We start from the raw sequence: 15,567 nt of genomic DNA, 5'->3' as shown, positions 1-15,567 counted from the left end.
GCTGTTCTGGAGCCTGCTGAAGCCTCAATGGTGCAGCGGTAGAAGTTGGCCAGAATCCTGGGAGACAGCTGGGCTTTCTTCAATCTCCTCAGGAAGTATAGCTGCTGCTGCGCCTTTTTGACCAGGGAAGAGGAGTTGAGGGTCCAAGAGAGGTCCTCTGAGATGTGGACACCCAGGAACGCTCCACTCACCCACCCACCAAGTGTAGGCAGCCCCTGGTTCAGTAGGCAGTCCACAATGATCTGCTTGGTCTAACTGGTGTTGAAGGCCAGGTTGTTGTCAGCACACCACACCGCCTGTTACTGGACTTCCTCCCTGTAGGGTGACTCGTCATTGTTACTTATCAGGCCTACCACCGTGGTGTCATCTGCCAACTCGATGATGGTGTTAGAGCCTTGCAGTCGTAGGCGAAGAGGGAGTAGAGAGGGCTCAGCACACAGTCCTGAGGCATGCCGGTGTTGGTGTTCATGGTTAGGGTGGAGGAGGAGTGGTTGACCAATTTGAGTGGTGGAGAGTGTGAGGGGCTGATGGTCGTCTTGGGGGGGGGGGCTCGGTTTTGATGGCTGTTTCTTTGTTGTCCCGGCCGAAGCGAGCGTAGAAGTGGTTGAGCTCCTCGGGTAGAGACGCAGTGTTGGTGGGATGGGGGTTTGCGTGTAGTTTGTGATGGCCTGGATGCCTAGCCACATACGACGGGGATCAGAGTTGCTCGTGTTGTTGTTGTGTGTGAACGGTTTGTGACGGTCTGACTGTCTGTCTGTCCAGGTGGTGATCATGAGGGACTACCAGCACAGGAACGTGGTGGAGATGTTCAAGAGCGCCCTGGTGGAGGAGGAGCTCTGGGTCATCATGGAGTACCTTCAGGGTGGAGCTCTGACCAACATCGTGTCTGAAACCAGGTATGGAGTATGGGCCAACACTTGGTAACAACACCCTGTGGTAACTGCACCCATACCAGCAGACATTTGGGGCGTGGCATGTGGGACATCAAATTACATGACACAAACAGTGAATAGTGAACAATTGACACCCATATAAGACAAGGCTGCAAGGAGGTATGTAAAAAAAGAAAAAAAGAAAGAAAAGCACACAAAAAAGGTAAAGGCTATAGGTGCTAGTTGACACAGTGATCTCCAGTACCTATTTGAACCACAAGGGGGTAGTGTGGTACCAACTAGTTGATCAGAGCAACTGGGGACAGTGACACGCAGCAGTGGCCACGGAGAATCTCATTCAGTCGCTCTCACTCATACTTGAGCAAAAACAAACTGTCATCGTTGAGGTACAGATAAATCATATCTTCGGCCAAATTGAATTCCCCACATGTCGTTTCAACAGGCACAAATCTGATGATGTTATCAGATTAGAGTTCCCCATAGGGGGGGGGGGGGGGGCCTACGGGAAACTCTAATCTGATAACATCATCAAATTTGTGCATGACACGTGGGGGGAATTCAATTTGGCCAAAGATACGATTTACCTGTGCCTCGATGATGACTGTTTGTATTTGGGGGAATTCAATTTGGCCAAAGATATGATTTATCTGTAGCTCCCATGCCGTCCAATATGTCAGTTACTGTATGAATAAACAAAATCAGGGAAATGGCTCACTCAACAGCAAGGAGGAGAAACTGTCAACGCAGATTATCTCCCAAATTCTAAACAGAATATTGGCCGCTTCTCCACCCAGAGGAGAGAGAATAGGGATGATCTGAGCGTGGGGTATCTGGAGACTTGTAGAGGGGATGGGGGCCTGCCGTCGTCCCCAGCCAGCTGACAACACAACACAGAAGGGGCCAGATCCAGTCTGTAACAGCTGTCACAGTCAGTGCTCGTCAAAGCCCTCAGATTACCATCCATTGTATTGATTGAAACGTCAGAAATGAGATGCTCTAGTCTAGCTCAATCATACCTCCTTCAGACTTCGCAATCCCGCTCCAAACAAGTTTTCCCAAACGATCGATATCCCTTCTGAAACGAGACATAAAGCAATCAGACACGTCTTTTGTGGTGTGTTATTTTGAATTTCAAATGATTTCATACCCACCTACAGTACAGTTATACTTTGATAATACATACACAAGGCTCTGTTGGGTGTAATAACTGTCTCTGTGCTGATGGTGTGTGTGTGTGTGTGTGTGTGTGTGTGTGTGTGTTGTCCCAGGCTGAGTGAAGAGCAGATAGCCACGGTGTGTGAGGCGGTGCTGCAGGCGCTGGCCTACCTCCACTCTCAGGGGGTCATCCACAGAGACATTAAGAGTGACTCCATTTTACTCACACTGGATGGGAGGGTAGGTCTCTCTCTCTCTTCTTCTCTCTCTCTCTCTCTCTCTTGGTCTCTCTCTCTCTCTCTCTCTCTCGGTCTGTGCTAATAATTGTTCATTATTAATTAATGCGGTAATTGTCCCTGTCCACTGCAGATCAAGCTGTCCGACTTTGGGTTCTGTGCCCAGATCAGTAAGGACATTCCCAAAAGGAAGTCTTTAGTGGGGACACCTTATTGGATGGCTCCCGAAGTCATCTCCAAATCCCCATACAGCACTGAGGTAATGTCCTACCAATCACAACAATATCACATTCCACACTCCTCACTGTTTCCAAACCAATACCCATGATGCACTGTGCAACACTGATTTACCTCCTGGTTCTGTGTATCTCTACACCCAACCTCACAGCACTAAACAACAGGGCCATCTCACGCATTGCAACAACAATAGAACAGGACATCACCCACCCACTCAATCTGTACCTCGCCCCACTGGCATCCGGGCGTAGGTACAGAATACTAAGGTGCAATAGGGCTCGCTTTGGCAAAAGCCTGATCCCCGCAGCCATTGTTGCCTTAAATAATTGAGTGTGTGTACTTGTGTATCTGTCATGTGTAGTACTGTTGTTGTCTGTGTTATACAGTGTTGTATGTATATATGTATACTGTACAGTGGTGTGAAAAAAATAATTTACCCCTGGGGACGATAAAACTAATCTAATCCAATCTGTCAGGTGGATGTTTGGTCTCTGGGCATCATGGTGGTGGAGATGGTGGACGGCGAGCCGCCCTACTTCAGCGAGACACCCGTGGCGGCCATGAGGAGACTGAGGGATGAGCTGGCTCCCACCGTACGCAACGCCAGCCAGGTGAGAACACACATCGTATAAACAAACATCCACATTACCCATAAGCCCCTCATAGAGGTGCATGCACACGCAGCGTACAGACACACAATCACACGTGTACCCACACCGCGACAGGGCCGCCACTACGTACATAAGCATGCCTGGAGGGGGGCATCAAATGAGCCTAATAATCATCATAATAATCATATTATATACGTATATATATATAAATATATATATATCTTCGAAGGCAACTACTACGCAATTACGCTTAGGGCACCCAAATGCCCAGCTGAGGCCCTGTGTGACTCACAGATACAAACAAAAGCATGCAAACACACACTCGCGCAAACATACAGTACGTAGACACACACACACACACAGTCTAGTCTGAATGTGCCTTTTGATTAAGTTTTCCCTCTCTCTCTCTCTCTCTCTCTCTCTCTCTCTCTCTCTCTCTCTCTCTCTCTCTCTCCTTCCCTTTCTCTCTCTCTCTCTCTCCCTCCTTCCCCTTCTCTCTCCTTTCCCCCCAGATCTCCCCGGTTCTGAAGGACTTCCTGGACCGCATGTTGACCCGGGACCCAGTGGAGCGGGCCAGCGCCACGGACCTTCTGGAGCACCCTTTCCTCCTGCAGAGCGGCTCCCCGCAGTGCCTAGTGCCCCTGGTGGAGCAGTACCGCAAGCGCATGTCCCGCTGCTGACCTTCCGGACGGACCTCCCCTGGTCCCTGATATACCCACCCTGAGACTGACCTGCCCAGGCCCGGACTCAGGCACAACAACCTACCCAGCACCCTGACCAATGGGAGAGCAGCTCCAGAGATGCAGAGTCCAATGAAACCCGGTTCTGCTAGAGTGCTCACGGGGGGGCCAGCAAGTTTGGTTGACACAGCATGGGCCTGGACTTGAGAGAAGCACTTTAGCAGTGAGTGGACATAGTGTAACGGCAGCATGCAAACAGTATTCCTCACAGTAACTCATCTCAACAAAGTCTGGGCCTGCTGTGATTGACATCCCATGGGATTCCTCCCGACACAAAGCCTGTCTCACATGGATGCGTATACGGTAGACTTGAAGACTCCAGGATAACGGTAAACTGCATTACAAACTTCTACTGCGAACGAGCGGTTGTCCGTCGTAGTATTTGGATACTAGAAAGTGTGTTCTCACTGTATTAGCTTGTGCTAGGCTCAAGTTACGGTAGCCTCATGACTCGAAGGAGACAGCTGTTACTTAATGTTACCTCGACAACCATACGGGATATTGACTGACCTTGGAATTGCACCTTTGTCAGTGAACTCTTTGCATGGCCAAATGGAGGCACACCTGGCCTGATCTGAATGCTTGAATCATGTGTTTCATCTCTACTGTACTGAGAGACTGTTCTGAGAGACCAGCCTCCCTCAACTTTACCAAGACAAATGTGTAGATGAGGGGTAAGATGTTTTTACTGGGCTCATGGAATCATGTTCCTTTTAATATTTATTCTTTTAGCTTTTCCAAAAGGTGTCGTGAGTTGTTTGTAAGATGTGAAGTTGCAAATAAGGTTTCATTTTAGATTGTCAACTTAAAAAAACGTAGCTGTTGAACAAATAATGTAAATACAGATTCTGTATATTAGGACCTACTACTTGCTAAACTATTGTAGTTATATTGAGATGAATTCAGACGTTTATTTCACTGGATTTTGAAAGTCTGCGTGTGTGTGCGTGTGTGTGTGTGTGTGTGTGTGTGTGTGTGTGTGTGTGTGTGTGTGTGTGTGTGTGTGTGTGTGTGTGAGCGTGTGTGTGTTTATGCCTGGGATGCTGTGTTAATGTTTGCTTCCAACATCCCCTTCCACTGTATTGTGACTGACTTTTTTGAATTACAGGATGTGTGTGTTGCTACTACTGAAAATGTGTATGACTGTATCTGCATTTGTTTGCATAGATAAAGCACACAGGCTTGGCATGTGATGCTACAGAACGCCCACCAGCTGAGAACACATTGCACATGGTCTATGTATTCTTACACACAGGGATAGGATACAACATATTTCACGGTCTTCGTATTTCTATGTATGTCATTCATGGAAAAGAGAATTATACATTATTTTAATTTTGTATAAGTCAATAAATAATGCATATTGAGTCTTGCTCAGCTAAATACTGTGCCTGTTGTTTTCAATTCAGTTGTTTTATGCCCCTGTGAGACTCCCCCCCCCCCCCCCTCCCCTCCCTCGCTCTCTCTCTCTCTCTCACACACACACACACACACACACACACGCAGGCACATTCATTATGCAATGTGAATGGTGCAAGAATAAGAATTGTGTGATGTTTCAAAAAATATTTAATAAATATAGCTTTGAATACAGCTGACATATAGCCTAAAATAAGCATAATGCAAACAGCATAGGTCTACTATGATACAATATACAATGATTGATAAACAAAATGTACATTGCTAATCAATACTGACATTATGTTGCAGTATGTACAACAGTGATTGTGCATACCTAAATTAGGCAACATGACTCAAATAACAGACAGGATAGTAAGCTTTTCATAACAAAAAGTCAAATAGCCTTATATTAAATAGCTTAAGATTTTTTTCTGTACCAAACTATGAATAAAGGACATCAGAAGCCTAACCAACCACACTTGAAATTGTAGAATATATAAAGTGCTTTAACAAAACCAACTGCCCAACTGCTAATTCTGCAATTTCAAATGTGGACTTCTAATCAAGGGTGACATGGGAACTGTTCTCAAATTCACACTTCACCCCACTGATGCTGTCCACGCTGGGCTGGCTGTTCACCTTCTGGTGCGTGTGAGAGAAAGGAAAGGTCTCGGACCGGGACATCCTCCCTCTGCCATGCGAGGAGGACCCGCCGGAGGAGCAGTCCATCACCATCCTCATGAACTCGGGGGCGGTGAACCTCCGCATCAGTCTCGTCCCCAGCCCGGTGTAGCCGGGCGGGCGGACGAGGATCTTCTCCGGCTCCATCTCTCCTCTGTGGAGCAGCAGCTTGTTGTGACGTCCCACCGGCGGGAGGCTTCCCCGCTTCTGACTCTCTCTCCTGCTTGATTGAGCGGCGGCGGCCGTGGCGGCGGCGGTGTAGTTGTTGTTTTTTTCCTCTTCTTTCTGCTGCGCTGCACACTGCGCTGTCTGTGTGTCCTCCCCCTCCGGCGGCGCTTTCAGAGAGAGAGATTGGCTTTTGCCGTTTAAAGGTGCTTTTGGCGCAGTGACAGTTTGGTCGGCAGCGTCGTTTGTCACCGCGCAGGTGTTCTCTTGACATCCAATCTTGGCTATCAGGGATCTCTCCTCCTGCAGCGACGCTCGCTTTAACTTTCGGGCTGATAGGCTCATGTCACGCATGTCACCCTGATAGGACTGCTTTCGGCTGCTCAGGAGCTCCAGGTTAAACGACTTAGCTTTGCCCCAGAATGGGATGCCCTCTGGTGTCTCCTGCTCCTGTTTAAGGCCTCCTCTGGCTCTGCTGACATCTTTCTGGCTCGTCTCTGGGTGATGGTGATGGTTTATTGTTTTAACCCCCCTCAGGTCCCTTAGCTTGCAGTTCTGTGTCTGTTTGGCTGTGAATAAAACCTCCTGGTCTTCCTCTGGTGTCTGGCCCGTCTGGCTGACCTCCAGGCAACGGGGGAGCGCCTGGTTGGGGCATTTTCTCTCGGGGGACTGACATCTGAACCGTGTCCACAGACCATTGCTGCTGCTGCTGCTGCTGCTGTCCCCGACCCTGAGTTGTCTCTGCAACAGCCCGGGCAGCTGCTCCTCCGTCTTGCTCTGGAACCGCTTAGAGAACCTCTCCAGGACTTGACTGGGAAGCCTGTTGGGCTGCCGTCTCTCTACCCCCGCCCCGACCTCCCCCCCGACCTCTCCGAGCGGAGGAGGCTCCTCTGTAGATCCCGCAGGCTTCCTCCCGGGGAAGTTCAGGGCCTGGACACACTGGTCGTGTCCGAAGAAGTGCGCCACCTGGGCGGCCGAGTGCCCCGCGTGGTTGATGCGGTCCAGTTTCAGGCCCATCCTCTTGAAAGCCTTCGCCAGGAACTCCAGCACCTGGCTATGGCCCGCGTAGGCGGAATACATCAGGGCGCTGTTTCCCCACAGGTCCGAGACATCGGGGTCGGCGTTGAACTGCACCAGGAGTTTGACCGCGTCCAGGTAGCCCAGCTCGCAGGCCAGGCTCAGGGCGCTGCGTCCGTGCTCGTCCTGGCAGTTGACGTCGGCCCCTTTGTCCAGCAGCAGACGGGTGAACTTTGACCTGGCCACGGGGTCCTGCAGGCACACGGCGAACATCAGGGGCGTGCGGCTGTTCTCCGTCTTGGAGTTGATGATGCGACCGTCCAGGGCGTCCAGGACGAAGCGCGCCAGGTGCACTTTGCCCTCGTGCATGGCGTCCAGGAACGTCTTGGTGCCGGAGCCCTGGCGCAGATCTTTTGGTCGCATCATTATTTACAACTACAACTTCTGGAAGTGAACCTTGTGAGAGCGTGTGCTGCGAGAGCGAGAGCGAGAGAGAGAGAGAGAGAGAGAGAGAGAGAGAGAGAGAGAGAGAGCTTCTCTGGGACTCTCTGTGTTGACAGCGAGTGTATTTACCTCAGAGTGAGCCTCACTGAAGAGCTGCCGGTGTTTTTATACCTCTCGCGCTGCACATGCCCTCCCCACGTTGCCAAGGAAACAGCCATCTGAGGACCATTATGTTGCCGCAACATCTATTCAGAACAAGCGCCACTCGCCTGGAGGAAATATATGCTATTTGAACTGAATAATTACTTAAGGAGAAAAACAAGGCCAATGTTTCACTAACAGAGAAGTGAAAGGTGCTTGCAAAGAGAATGGAAATTAGATATTTTTTTTACGTTTTTGGGATAAAATGTCAAGTTCTGACGGTTGTCTTCTCTGTGCAGTCTCCATCGGGTGCCTGAATGACAGCTGAGCTGCTCCTGGATAACCACATGTTACAGTGCAATAAGTTCTGCTATTACTTACATTACACTACCGGTATCCTTTTCTGCTCCCGTCTAAAGAGGAGTCTAGCTCTCTCACTACCTTCGATTGAATCTTTAATTCACTGACAAGACCACCTGTTTGTATGCTAATATGCAATCCTCTTGAGATGGCAACATGCTGCTTTCTGAGGTGAAACTATTAATATCTGTGTTCTGCAGTGCATGAACCTGCTGAATGAAAGGCCCCTGAATATAGCAGCCTCTTCAAAGACATAAATACAAAATTGCGGATAATGGTTTCGCAATTTGTCCTGTGGCAAAGATTTTCCTAGACACTGAGTAAGGGCATCATCCTCTACAGTGTTTTGTTTAGTTTACATCACAGCTTCTTCCATGTATGTTAACTTTAAGTCATAACTTTTATCCTCTGTGGCTCAGTTGGTAGAGCATGGTGCTACCAATGCATAGGTTGTGGGTTTGATATCCGCTGGGACCATATATACATGAAAAAAGTATGCGCTCACTGCAATGTAAGTCGCTTTGTATAAAAGCGCCAGCTAAACGGCTAAAAAAAACATTATTATTCGGATAGGTACTACTCATCATAGCATGCTCCAGAACCTGTTCAAGTGTGGTCCTCTCTGTGCCTTCGGATTTTAATTAGATTTTAATTGCTAATATAAAAGACAGCAGGTGCAGAACAGAGCCCAAATAGTGTATGTGAGAGGGAAAAGTGCCGGGGTTCCATCTTCCTCACTGTTCACCATCCGGTCCCAGACATGTCACTTCATCAGACCCACAGCAGGTCTCATATTATTATTATATTATAAGGACCTAGGCCTTTTCAGGGCAGCATACTGTACACATAGCCACCTTAACTGAACATAGCTTACGACTATCCTCTCCAGTATATACCGCTAACTACCGCGCTTGCCATACTGTACTTATCACTATCATGTTTTATCACTATTTGCACTTCTGGTTAGATGCTAAAAATGCATTTTGTTATCTGGTACTTGTACTAATTCTTGCAATTACAATAAAGTTGCATCTAATCTAATCTGTAGCCGTTAACTCAACCAAACCAAAGGAAGACTTCCATCCAGTTAAGTCTCATACGCGATCTATTTAAATTTTTGGCATTTAGCAGACGCCTTATTCCAAAGCGACTTACAATCAATACATTTGACTAAGCAAGTGAATCATCAATCCACCAGTCGTAGCAGGAAGAGTAATCTAGCTCAGGCCCGGGACCATTGGCAGTCTCAGTGATATTGTTTTTATATATAGACACTGGAGAACAGAGAAACAGTACAAGGGGGGCAGTAGAAGTCATAGGGGACACAATAAAGGGGAAAAGCGGGTGTCTCAGGAGACGCAGTGCTGGGGGGTAGTAGGTGTCTCAGGAGGAGCAGTTAAGGTGTACTGATACACTGGTTCAGTGTATAACGTCATTGTGTAAGTGCGAGAGAGCAGGTTATTTCATATAATGCATAATGTCTTGGCAAAGACGCAATAAATGTGTTTAATAAGGCCACAAGGATATTGTTCTAAATTCACCTTCTCAAACTCAGTACAACATTTACCTCGTCTACCCTTGGAGATGTATGCACTGACCTAGAGAAACAGGCAAACAAAATACTTGTCGCGAATCCAAGGCAGTAACTCAAAATCCAGAGGATTTGCAATTTGTATTCCGGTTAGTTTTATTTCCAGAGACACGGCAGTGAGGGACAGATGATTTATCTAAGACGGCCTAAGGTCTCAGCTCCCCTCCCATTCTAATTACTGCCATGCATGCGCCCCATACAGATGAAACGTTACGTTTATAATGCAACCTCCACCTCGGATGGTAATGATCTCTTAATCAGGTCAATAAGATTCATCCTATTCCGGCAAACATGATTAGGCAAGACTAGGCAAACATAATAACCATATAAAAATATATATATTTCCCCAATTGCTGCATGTTAAATTAATGGAATCATAAAGACATCGCGAGATCGGCAGAATACGGTCATAATAGTAACTACCCCCAAGAGTTCCCCCATCTCAGCGAAGGTAGTGAAAATCATTTGAGGAGCTATAAATACAAGGCCACCGTGTAGATAAGACTGAAAGTTGCGTAGTCGCACCGAGACAGATAAAAACTTGTGGCCACCGTGCAAGTTCTTATCTGCTCATATGCCGGTGGAGTTCTCGAAGCCCTTGGCAGCTGTTTCAGAGCCCTACCTCCAGAAATAGACTTCAGCAGTCTGGACCCGGAATCCTTGCAGTTCAGAGCCCGACCTCCAGAAATAGACTTCAGCAGTCGGGACCCTGAATCCTTGCAGGCAGACCGCAGGCTGCGCTTGAGTTATTGTGTTGGTGGCACAGACACTTTCAGCTACACTTTCAGATAATTTGAATGCGCCGACGTTTTCTGCATTGGCTTTGTTTTTGTTGTTTTTTGTTTTTAAATAAGATGCTATTTTAAGATCCATGTTCTTGAACAGAAATAGTTTCATATTATGTGTGGGTGTAATGTGTATGTTTATGTTTGTAATGGTACCAGATCTGGGTCGAAAAACAGAATCGTATGTGTCACCGAATGTGTCACACTGTCTCCCATTCAGTTAATAAGGAGTATTACGGAATTGAATTGAAATTAATGAGAACTAGTTGCAATATGCAGAGTCTGACTGAGCAGGGCCCAGGAGGCTGGCTAATTGAGCAGATGCATGCAAGAGGGCCGAGATGACACCATAAATACCTTATCTCCCATTCTCAGCTCGCTCTCGTCCAGCGGTAGCCTCCTAGAATGGCTGATGAGGTATTAGAGTTAATGTAAAACTGATGTGTTATCATCAGTCCATAATGACTGGATAAGTCACTAGGGAGAATACACTCCTAAAGATGCAGAATCAATGAGTCTCTCAAGGTACTTTTATAAAAAATAAAAATAAAGAATTGTGAATAGAAAAAAGAAAAACGTCTTACTTGGCTCTTATGACCTTGGACCTTGGACAGGTGTAGTTCGGTCGTAAATGTTGAAACCAGGAGTTGGTTTCTGATTCAACAAGGCCCATTCTTTTGTCCTGTAAGAGCCTCTTGTCTTCACTGGTGTCAAAAGGCACACAACCGAGGGGGGAACGGGATGCTCTGACGTTCTGGGAAGAGATGTTCTGGGGGAAGGGGAATTGGGGGGGTTCAAATGTAAGGTTTTGACCAACTTTCCGATGTACCTATGTTAATGTTGTAAACATAAAATCAGTTCAGTTCAAATCAGTAAAATAATAAGGCACACAACCCATTTGGAGCGAGTCATCTTCTCCCTCAGGGATGCACACCGGAGAATGCTTGGGCCTGGGATTACCCAGAATGCACTTGGATGTGTTTCCCTCAGTGTCAGCAATCTGCTCGTCCCGCGACACACTCCCTCCTCCCAGAAAAAATACTCTCTGCCTTACCTCAACGAGGAGCCCTCCAAATTAATTAACCCAAGCTGATTACAGTATATTCAGGTATGAAACCAGCTCCCTTGGATTGTAACACTTCAACTATTATTTTGGGGACATTATAAAGGCTTACCACCCAGTTTGAATGTTGTCAATGTGTCCCTCTCGCCTCCACAAGGATTAATTAGATCACACACCAGCATACAGCATGGACACTGGTCCTTAATGTACACACACACATCCCCCTGTGTGGCTGTGTTTTTCCACTGCGACATAACATCTTAACACCAGCTCCCTCTGTGGTTGGTGCAGTGGCACCTGACACGATGAGTCAGACTGGGGCACACTCACTAGATTGATCTCTCTGAATGCAGTAGAGGTTGGCCATAATTATAATATACTATACGCCATTTAAGCTGTAATTTTTATCCAAAGCGACTTACATTGCAGTGAGCGCATACGTTTTTCAGTATATCTGGTCCCGGCCGGCGGGGATCGAACCCACAACCTAAGCGTTGTTCGCTCCGTGCTCTACCAGCTAACGTCACAGAGGATCACGACCATGTGTCTCTCTCCCTTCCCGCTCTCCCTCTGGTTCCTCTAACGCCCTTTGATTCGCTACAAGGACGCGCCAGCTTGGGTTCAGAGGAGTTTCACACTCCTGTCATCCCGAGGAGGGGGGAGGGGGGGGGGGGGGGGGGAGCAGCTGGTCCCTTGTCACGGACGGCGCTGACTCCTTGCACCCTCCGGGATGTCCGGCTGAGGTCAGTACCGCCGTCGCCCGTCGCAGACAACAGACAAAACGAACCTTAATCCAAGTTCCCCCCAACTTTAATAAAGTTGTTTCGTTCGTTATTTCAGTCAGTGCAGCTTGTTGTTGTTGTTGTTGTTGTTGTTGTTGTTGTTGGTGTTGTTGTTGGTGTACATTTCGGCAGCGGAGGAGCCAGGCCGTGTCACATAGCGCTAGAGGGTCCGTGGACGACCCAACCATTACACAGAGAGTTACAGGCTTTCAGTGGAGTAGCCTGAGAGCATGCTGGGAGCTGTCAATCACAGTGAGGCACTTATGTTATTGGCCATGAGGGTGGGCCCCCATCTGAGCCTCCGCTGCCTCTGTTGCCATCAATTATCGCTTCCCTCAACCCCGCCGTGGCCAGATGGTAATCACCAGGCGGTGTCATCTGCCTAGGGATTTAGGGACGGGAGGGCTAATAATCAACTCTCACACTGAGGCGTTTTTTGGACAACCCGGCATTAGACACCCAGAGGCAGCTCGCACTCCTCTGACTTTGGCCCCTTAAACACAACTGTGAACATTTCAAACCTGCAAACTGCGACACTTTAAATGAATGTGCAATAACACTATGTGCAATATGACAACCCTCGGGTACATAAGGTTCAGAGATAGGAAATGTTAGAATAGGTATAGCATAGCATAGAGTACAGCACAGTGTTTTATTTGTATAGTATAGTATAGTGGATAGTGCACATATCCTTTATTTATGTAAACCAGCTCTTTTCCCTTCTTGTTTTTAGTTTTTTTTTCCTAGCACCAGGGGAGCCCCCCCTCCCAAATGTTGTTGTTTGGTACCTGTACTATATCAATGACAATAAAGACCATTCATTCATTCATTCATTAACCAACGTTATGCTTCATCACTATTGGGAGATTTTTAAAAACTATTTAGCAGACACTTTCATCCAAAGCAATTTACAATTAGAGATTACTATTAGGGATAGTCTTACAGGGAGTATTTCAGGGCTGAGTGCCTTACTCAAGGGCACACTAGTCGTGGTGTTCCCAGGTGGGATTTGAACTCATAACATTCTGATCACCAGTACTCATTATCCACTAGGCCACCACTACCCACCCGAGATAATTGTGTTGATGGTACAACCGTACAACCGATGGCACAACAGTACGCCAAGGTGGCGTAAGTGGCGGAGCACACTAAGGCGCAGACCATAACATCGCACGGTCCCTGTTTCGATTGCAGCCATCGACATATCCTGCATGTCATTCCTCTCTCTCTCTCTGTCTCTCTGTCTCTCTCTCTCTCTCTCTCTCTCTCTCTCTCTCTCACCCTCTCTCACCCTCTCTCACCCTCTCTCTCACCCATCCTTCCTGTCAATCTCTACTGTCTCCATCCCAATAAAGTAGAAATGCCCTAAAACATATTAAAACAAATATTTGTGCATGGATCACACTCAATGGTGATTGCATATCATATTCACATCCCTCACCATCCTAGAGGTTAGAGAGGCCGGCCAGCAATCAGAAGGTCGCTGGTTCGATCCCCACCTCAGGAGGGAGTCTGATGTAAGCTAGTGACTGGAGGGTGGCATCATATCTAAGTTATACTACCACCACTGCTGTTGTGCTGTTGAGCAAGGCACTTAACCCCTAATTGCTCCAGCGGCGTCTGTCTGGCTCTCCCTAAGAATATGCTGTGTGTGTGCTGTCTTGGGGTGGGGGGGGGGGGGCACGCCACAAATAGATAATTTCCCCCTCGGGAAATACACAATTATTAAACCCCTTTTCTTAAAACGATCAAATGATTGAATTCAGCTTTTATCCTCCATGGAACATTCTCAGCGAAGGAACAATACAACACTGTACACTGTATTCCCACATTGTTCTTGCCAGTCAAATCAATCCAGAACTATATATGTCTGCATCTGTACAGGACAACAGACAACAACAACAAAAAAACAGAAAACAACCCAAAACATGTTACAATAATAACATCCTTAACACAAACGGAACAAGGCCCCAGCGACCACCTGTCCCTCCGCCATCCTTGATCCGTCCGGGTGGCTCTGATTGAAATTCCTTACCTGCGTCTTCGGGAATGGATGCTCTCTCAGGAGGAGACGGAGACCCAGAGAGCCTCCTCTCCATCTCTCCCACTGACAGGCCCTATTTGTGGCCTTCCAGACGCCGCTCGCCACTGACAGCTCAATAAATTGGACAATTGGATAACAAATGTATTTGTGTGATGCCCACATCGGCAGGGGACACGCCACGCTCTGAGGCACCTGGAGTAATGGGCCTGCCAGGCAATCACATTCAAAGAGGAAGCTGTGACTTTTTTTTTTTTTTTGCTGGGGTCTGAAGAGAATACAATCCACTGTGTCTAAGGCCTGAGAACACCGCTACATGCGAGGATATAGTACATATCTCTGACTTGGACTAATGCTTAGGTACGGTTACATCTCCCTTGTCATTGTATCATTGTACATCCCACTTAAGTGTGTAGTGTGATAGTCTATGTATATCTACTTGGCTTGTTTGTAAAAGAGCAAGAATAATGTTGATCTTTATATATATATATTTTTATTTTTTTTATTTTATTTTATTATTCCATCACTGAGGATATCACACAGGGGTTGAGGGGTAGAAATCAATTTATCATTTGATGTTTCATAAAACATTATTACAGAAGCGTAAAGGTTGGTAGTAACATGAGACTGTCAGGTTAAAAACAACATTTTCACATAATCACTGTATTTCAAGGAGTGAGGCTTTCTTTTCACTGACAAGCTGAATTAACCTGTTGCAACTGTAAACCATGTGGAAAGGATCAGACAATCAACGTCAGTTGATAAAGAAAAGGCCTTTGGAACAGCACTGAAGCGCTGGAATACAGCTCTTTGTCCTCCTCTCTAGAGGAACGTGTTTTCATATGAACATGCGTGGTGGCCCTTAATCCCAAGGTTCTCCATTTCCTCCACACATAAAAGATTGATTGAAAAGTTTGAGCATTTGACCCTGTGCTTTGAAATGAATCACCTGCTATGCCACGTGCACGTGCACCACGTGCTCAGCCTTTCACATTTCCTATCTGTCCTCATCCCTGGCGGCCGGCTGACGGAGATGTTTTTAGTGAGAACCTAAACGTACGTAAGTGCAGCGGAGTGTATTTTTGCTAATTCAATAGGGAGTTTCTTAATTGATATCAGGAGGGAAATTATAGGGGTGATGCAACTGCAAATGATGGAACACCCTGTGCCGTGGGCAGAGAAGTTGAAGATCCTTCATAAACAATTTCCATGTGTGAGAACAGC

The 15,567-nt window shown here is 47.1% G+C and overlaps 2 protein-coding genes across 2 annotated transcripts in view; one reads left to right on the top strand and one right to left on the bottom strand.

The window, feature by feature from the left end:
• pak6 (p21 (RAC1) activated kinase 6) overlaps window positions 1–3,812 on the top strand; it is a gene marked incomplete at both ends in the record, with an annotated part of 9,200 nt that extends 5,388 nt beyond the window's left edge. Inside the window, 5 exons of the mRNA XM_080533572.1 lie at window positions 763–896; window positions 2,162–2,288; window positions 2,418–2,543; window positions 2,998–3,132; window positions 3,645–3,812. Coding sequence (XP_080389698.1) covers window positions 763–896; window positions 2,162–2,288; window positions 2,418–2,543; window positions 2,998–3,132; window positions 3,645–3,812 — 690 coding nt within the window. The remainder of the gene's footprint in view (window positions 1–762; window positions 897–2,161; window positions 2,289–2,417; window positions 2,544–2,997; window positions 3,133–3,644) is intronic.
• A 2,019-nt stretch (window positions 3,813–5,831) lies between these two features.
• On the bottom strand, window positions 5,832–7,562 carry ankrd63 (ankyrin repeat domain 63; the record flags this gene model as incomplete). The annotated part of the gene is made up of 1 exon (XM_080550188.1): window positions 5,832–7,562. The coding sequence occupies one exon, from the start codon at window positions 7,560–7,562 to the stop codon at window positions 5,832–5,834; it is 1,731 nt and encodes a 576-aa protein (XP_080406314.1).
• Window positions 7,563–15,567: the final 8,005 nt, after the last annotated feature.

This window comes from Nansenia antarctica (genome assembly GCF_963989245.1).
Source record: "Nansenia antarctica genome assembly, chromosome: 1".
NCBI lineage: Eukaryota > Metazoa > Chordata > Actinopteri > Argentiniformes > Microstomatidae > Nansenia > Nansenia antarctica.
The sequence above is the reverse complement of the archived record's forward strand: the minus strand, read 5'-3'. Positions and strand labels throughout refer to the sequence as shown.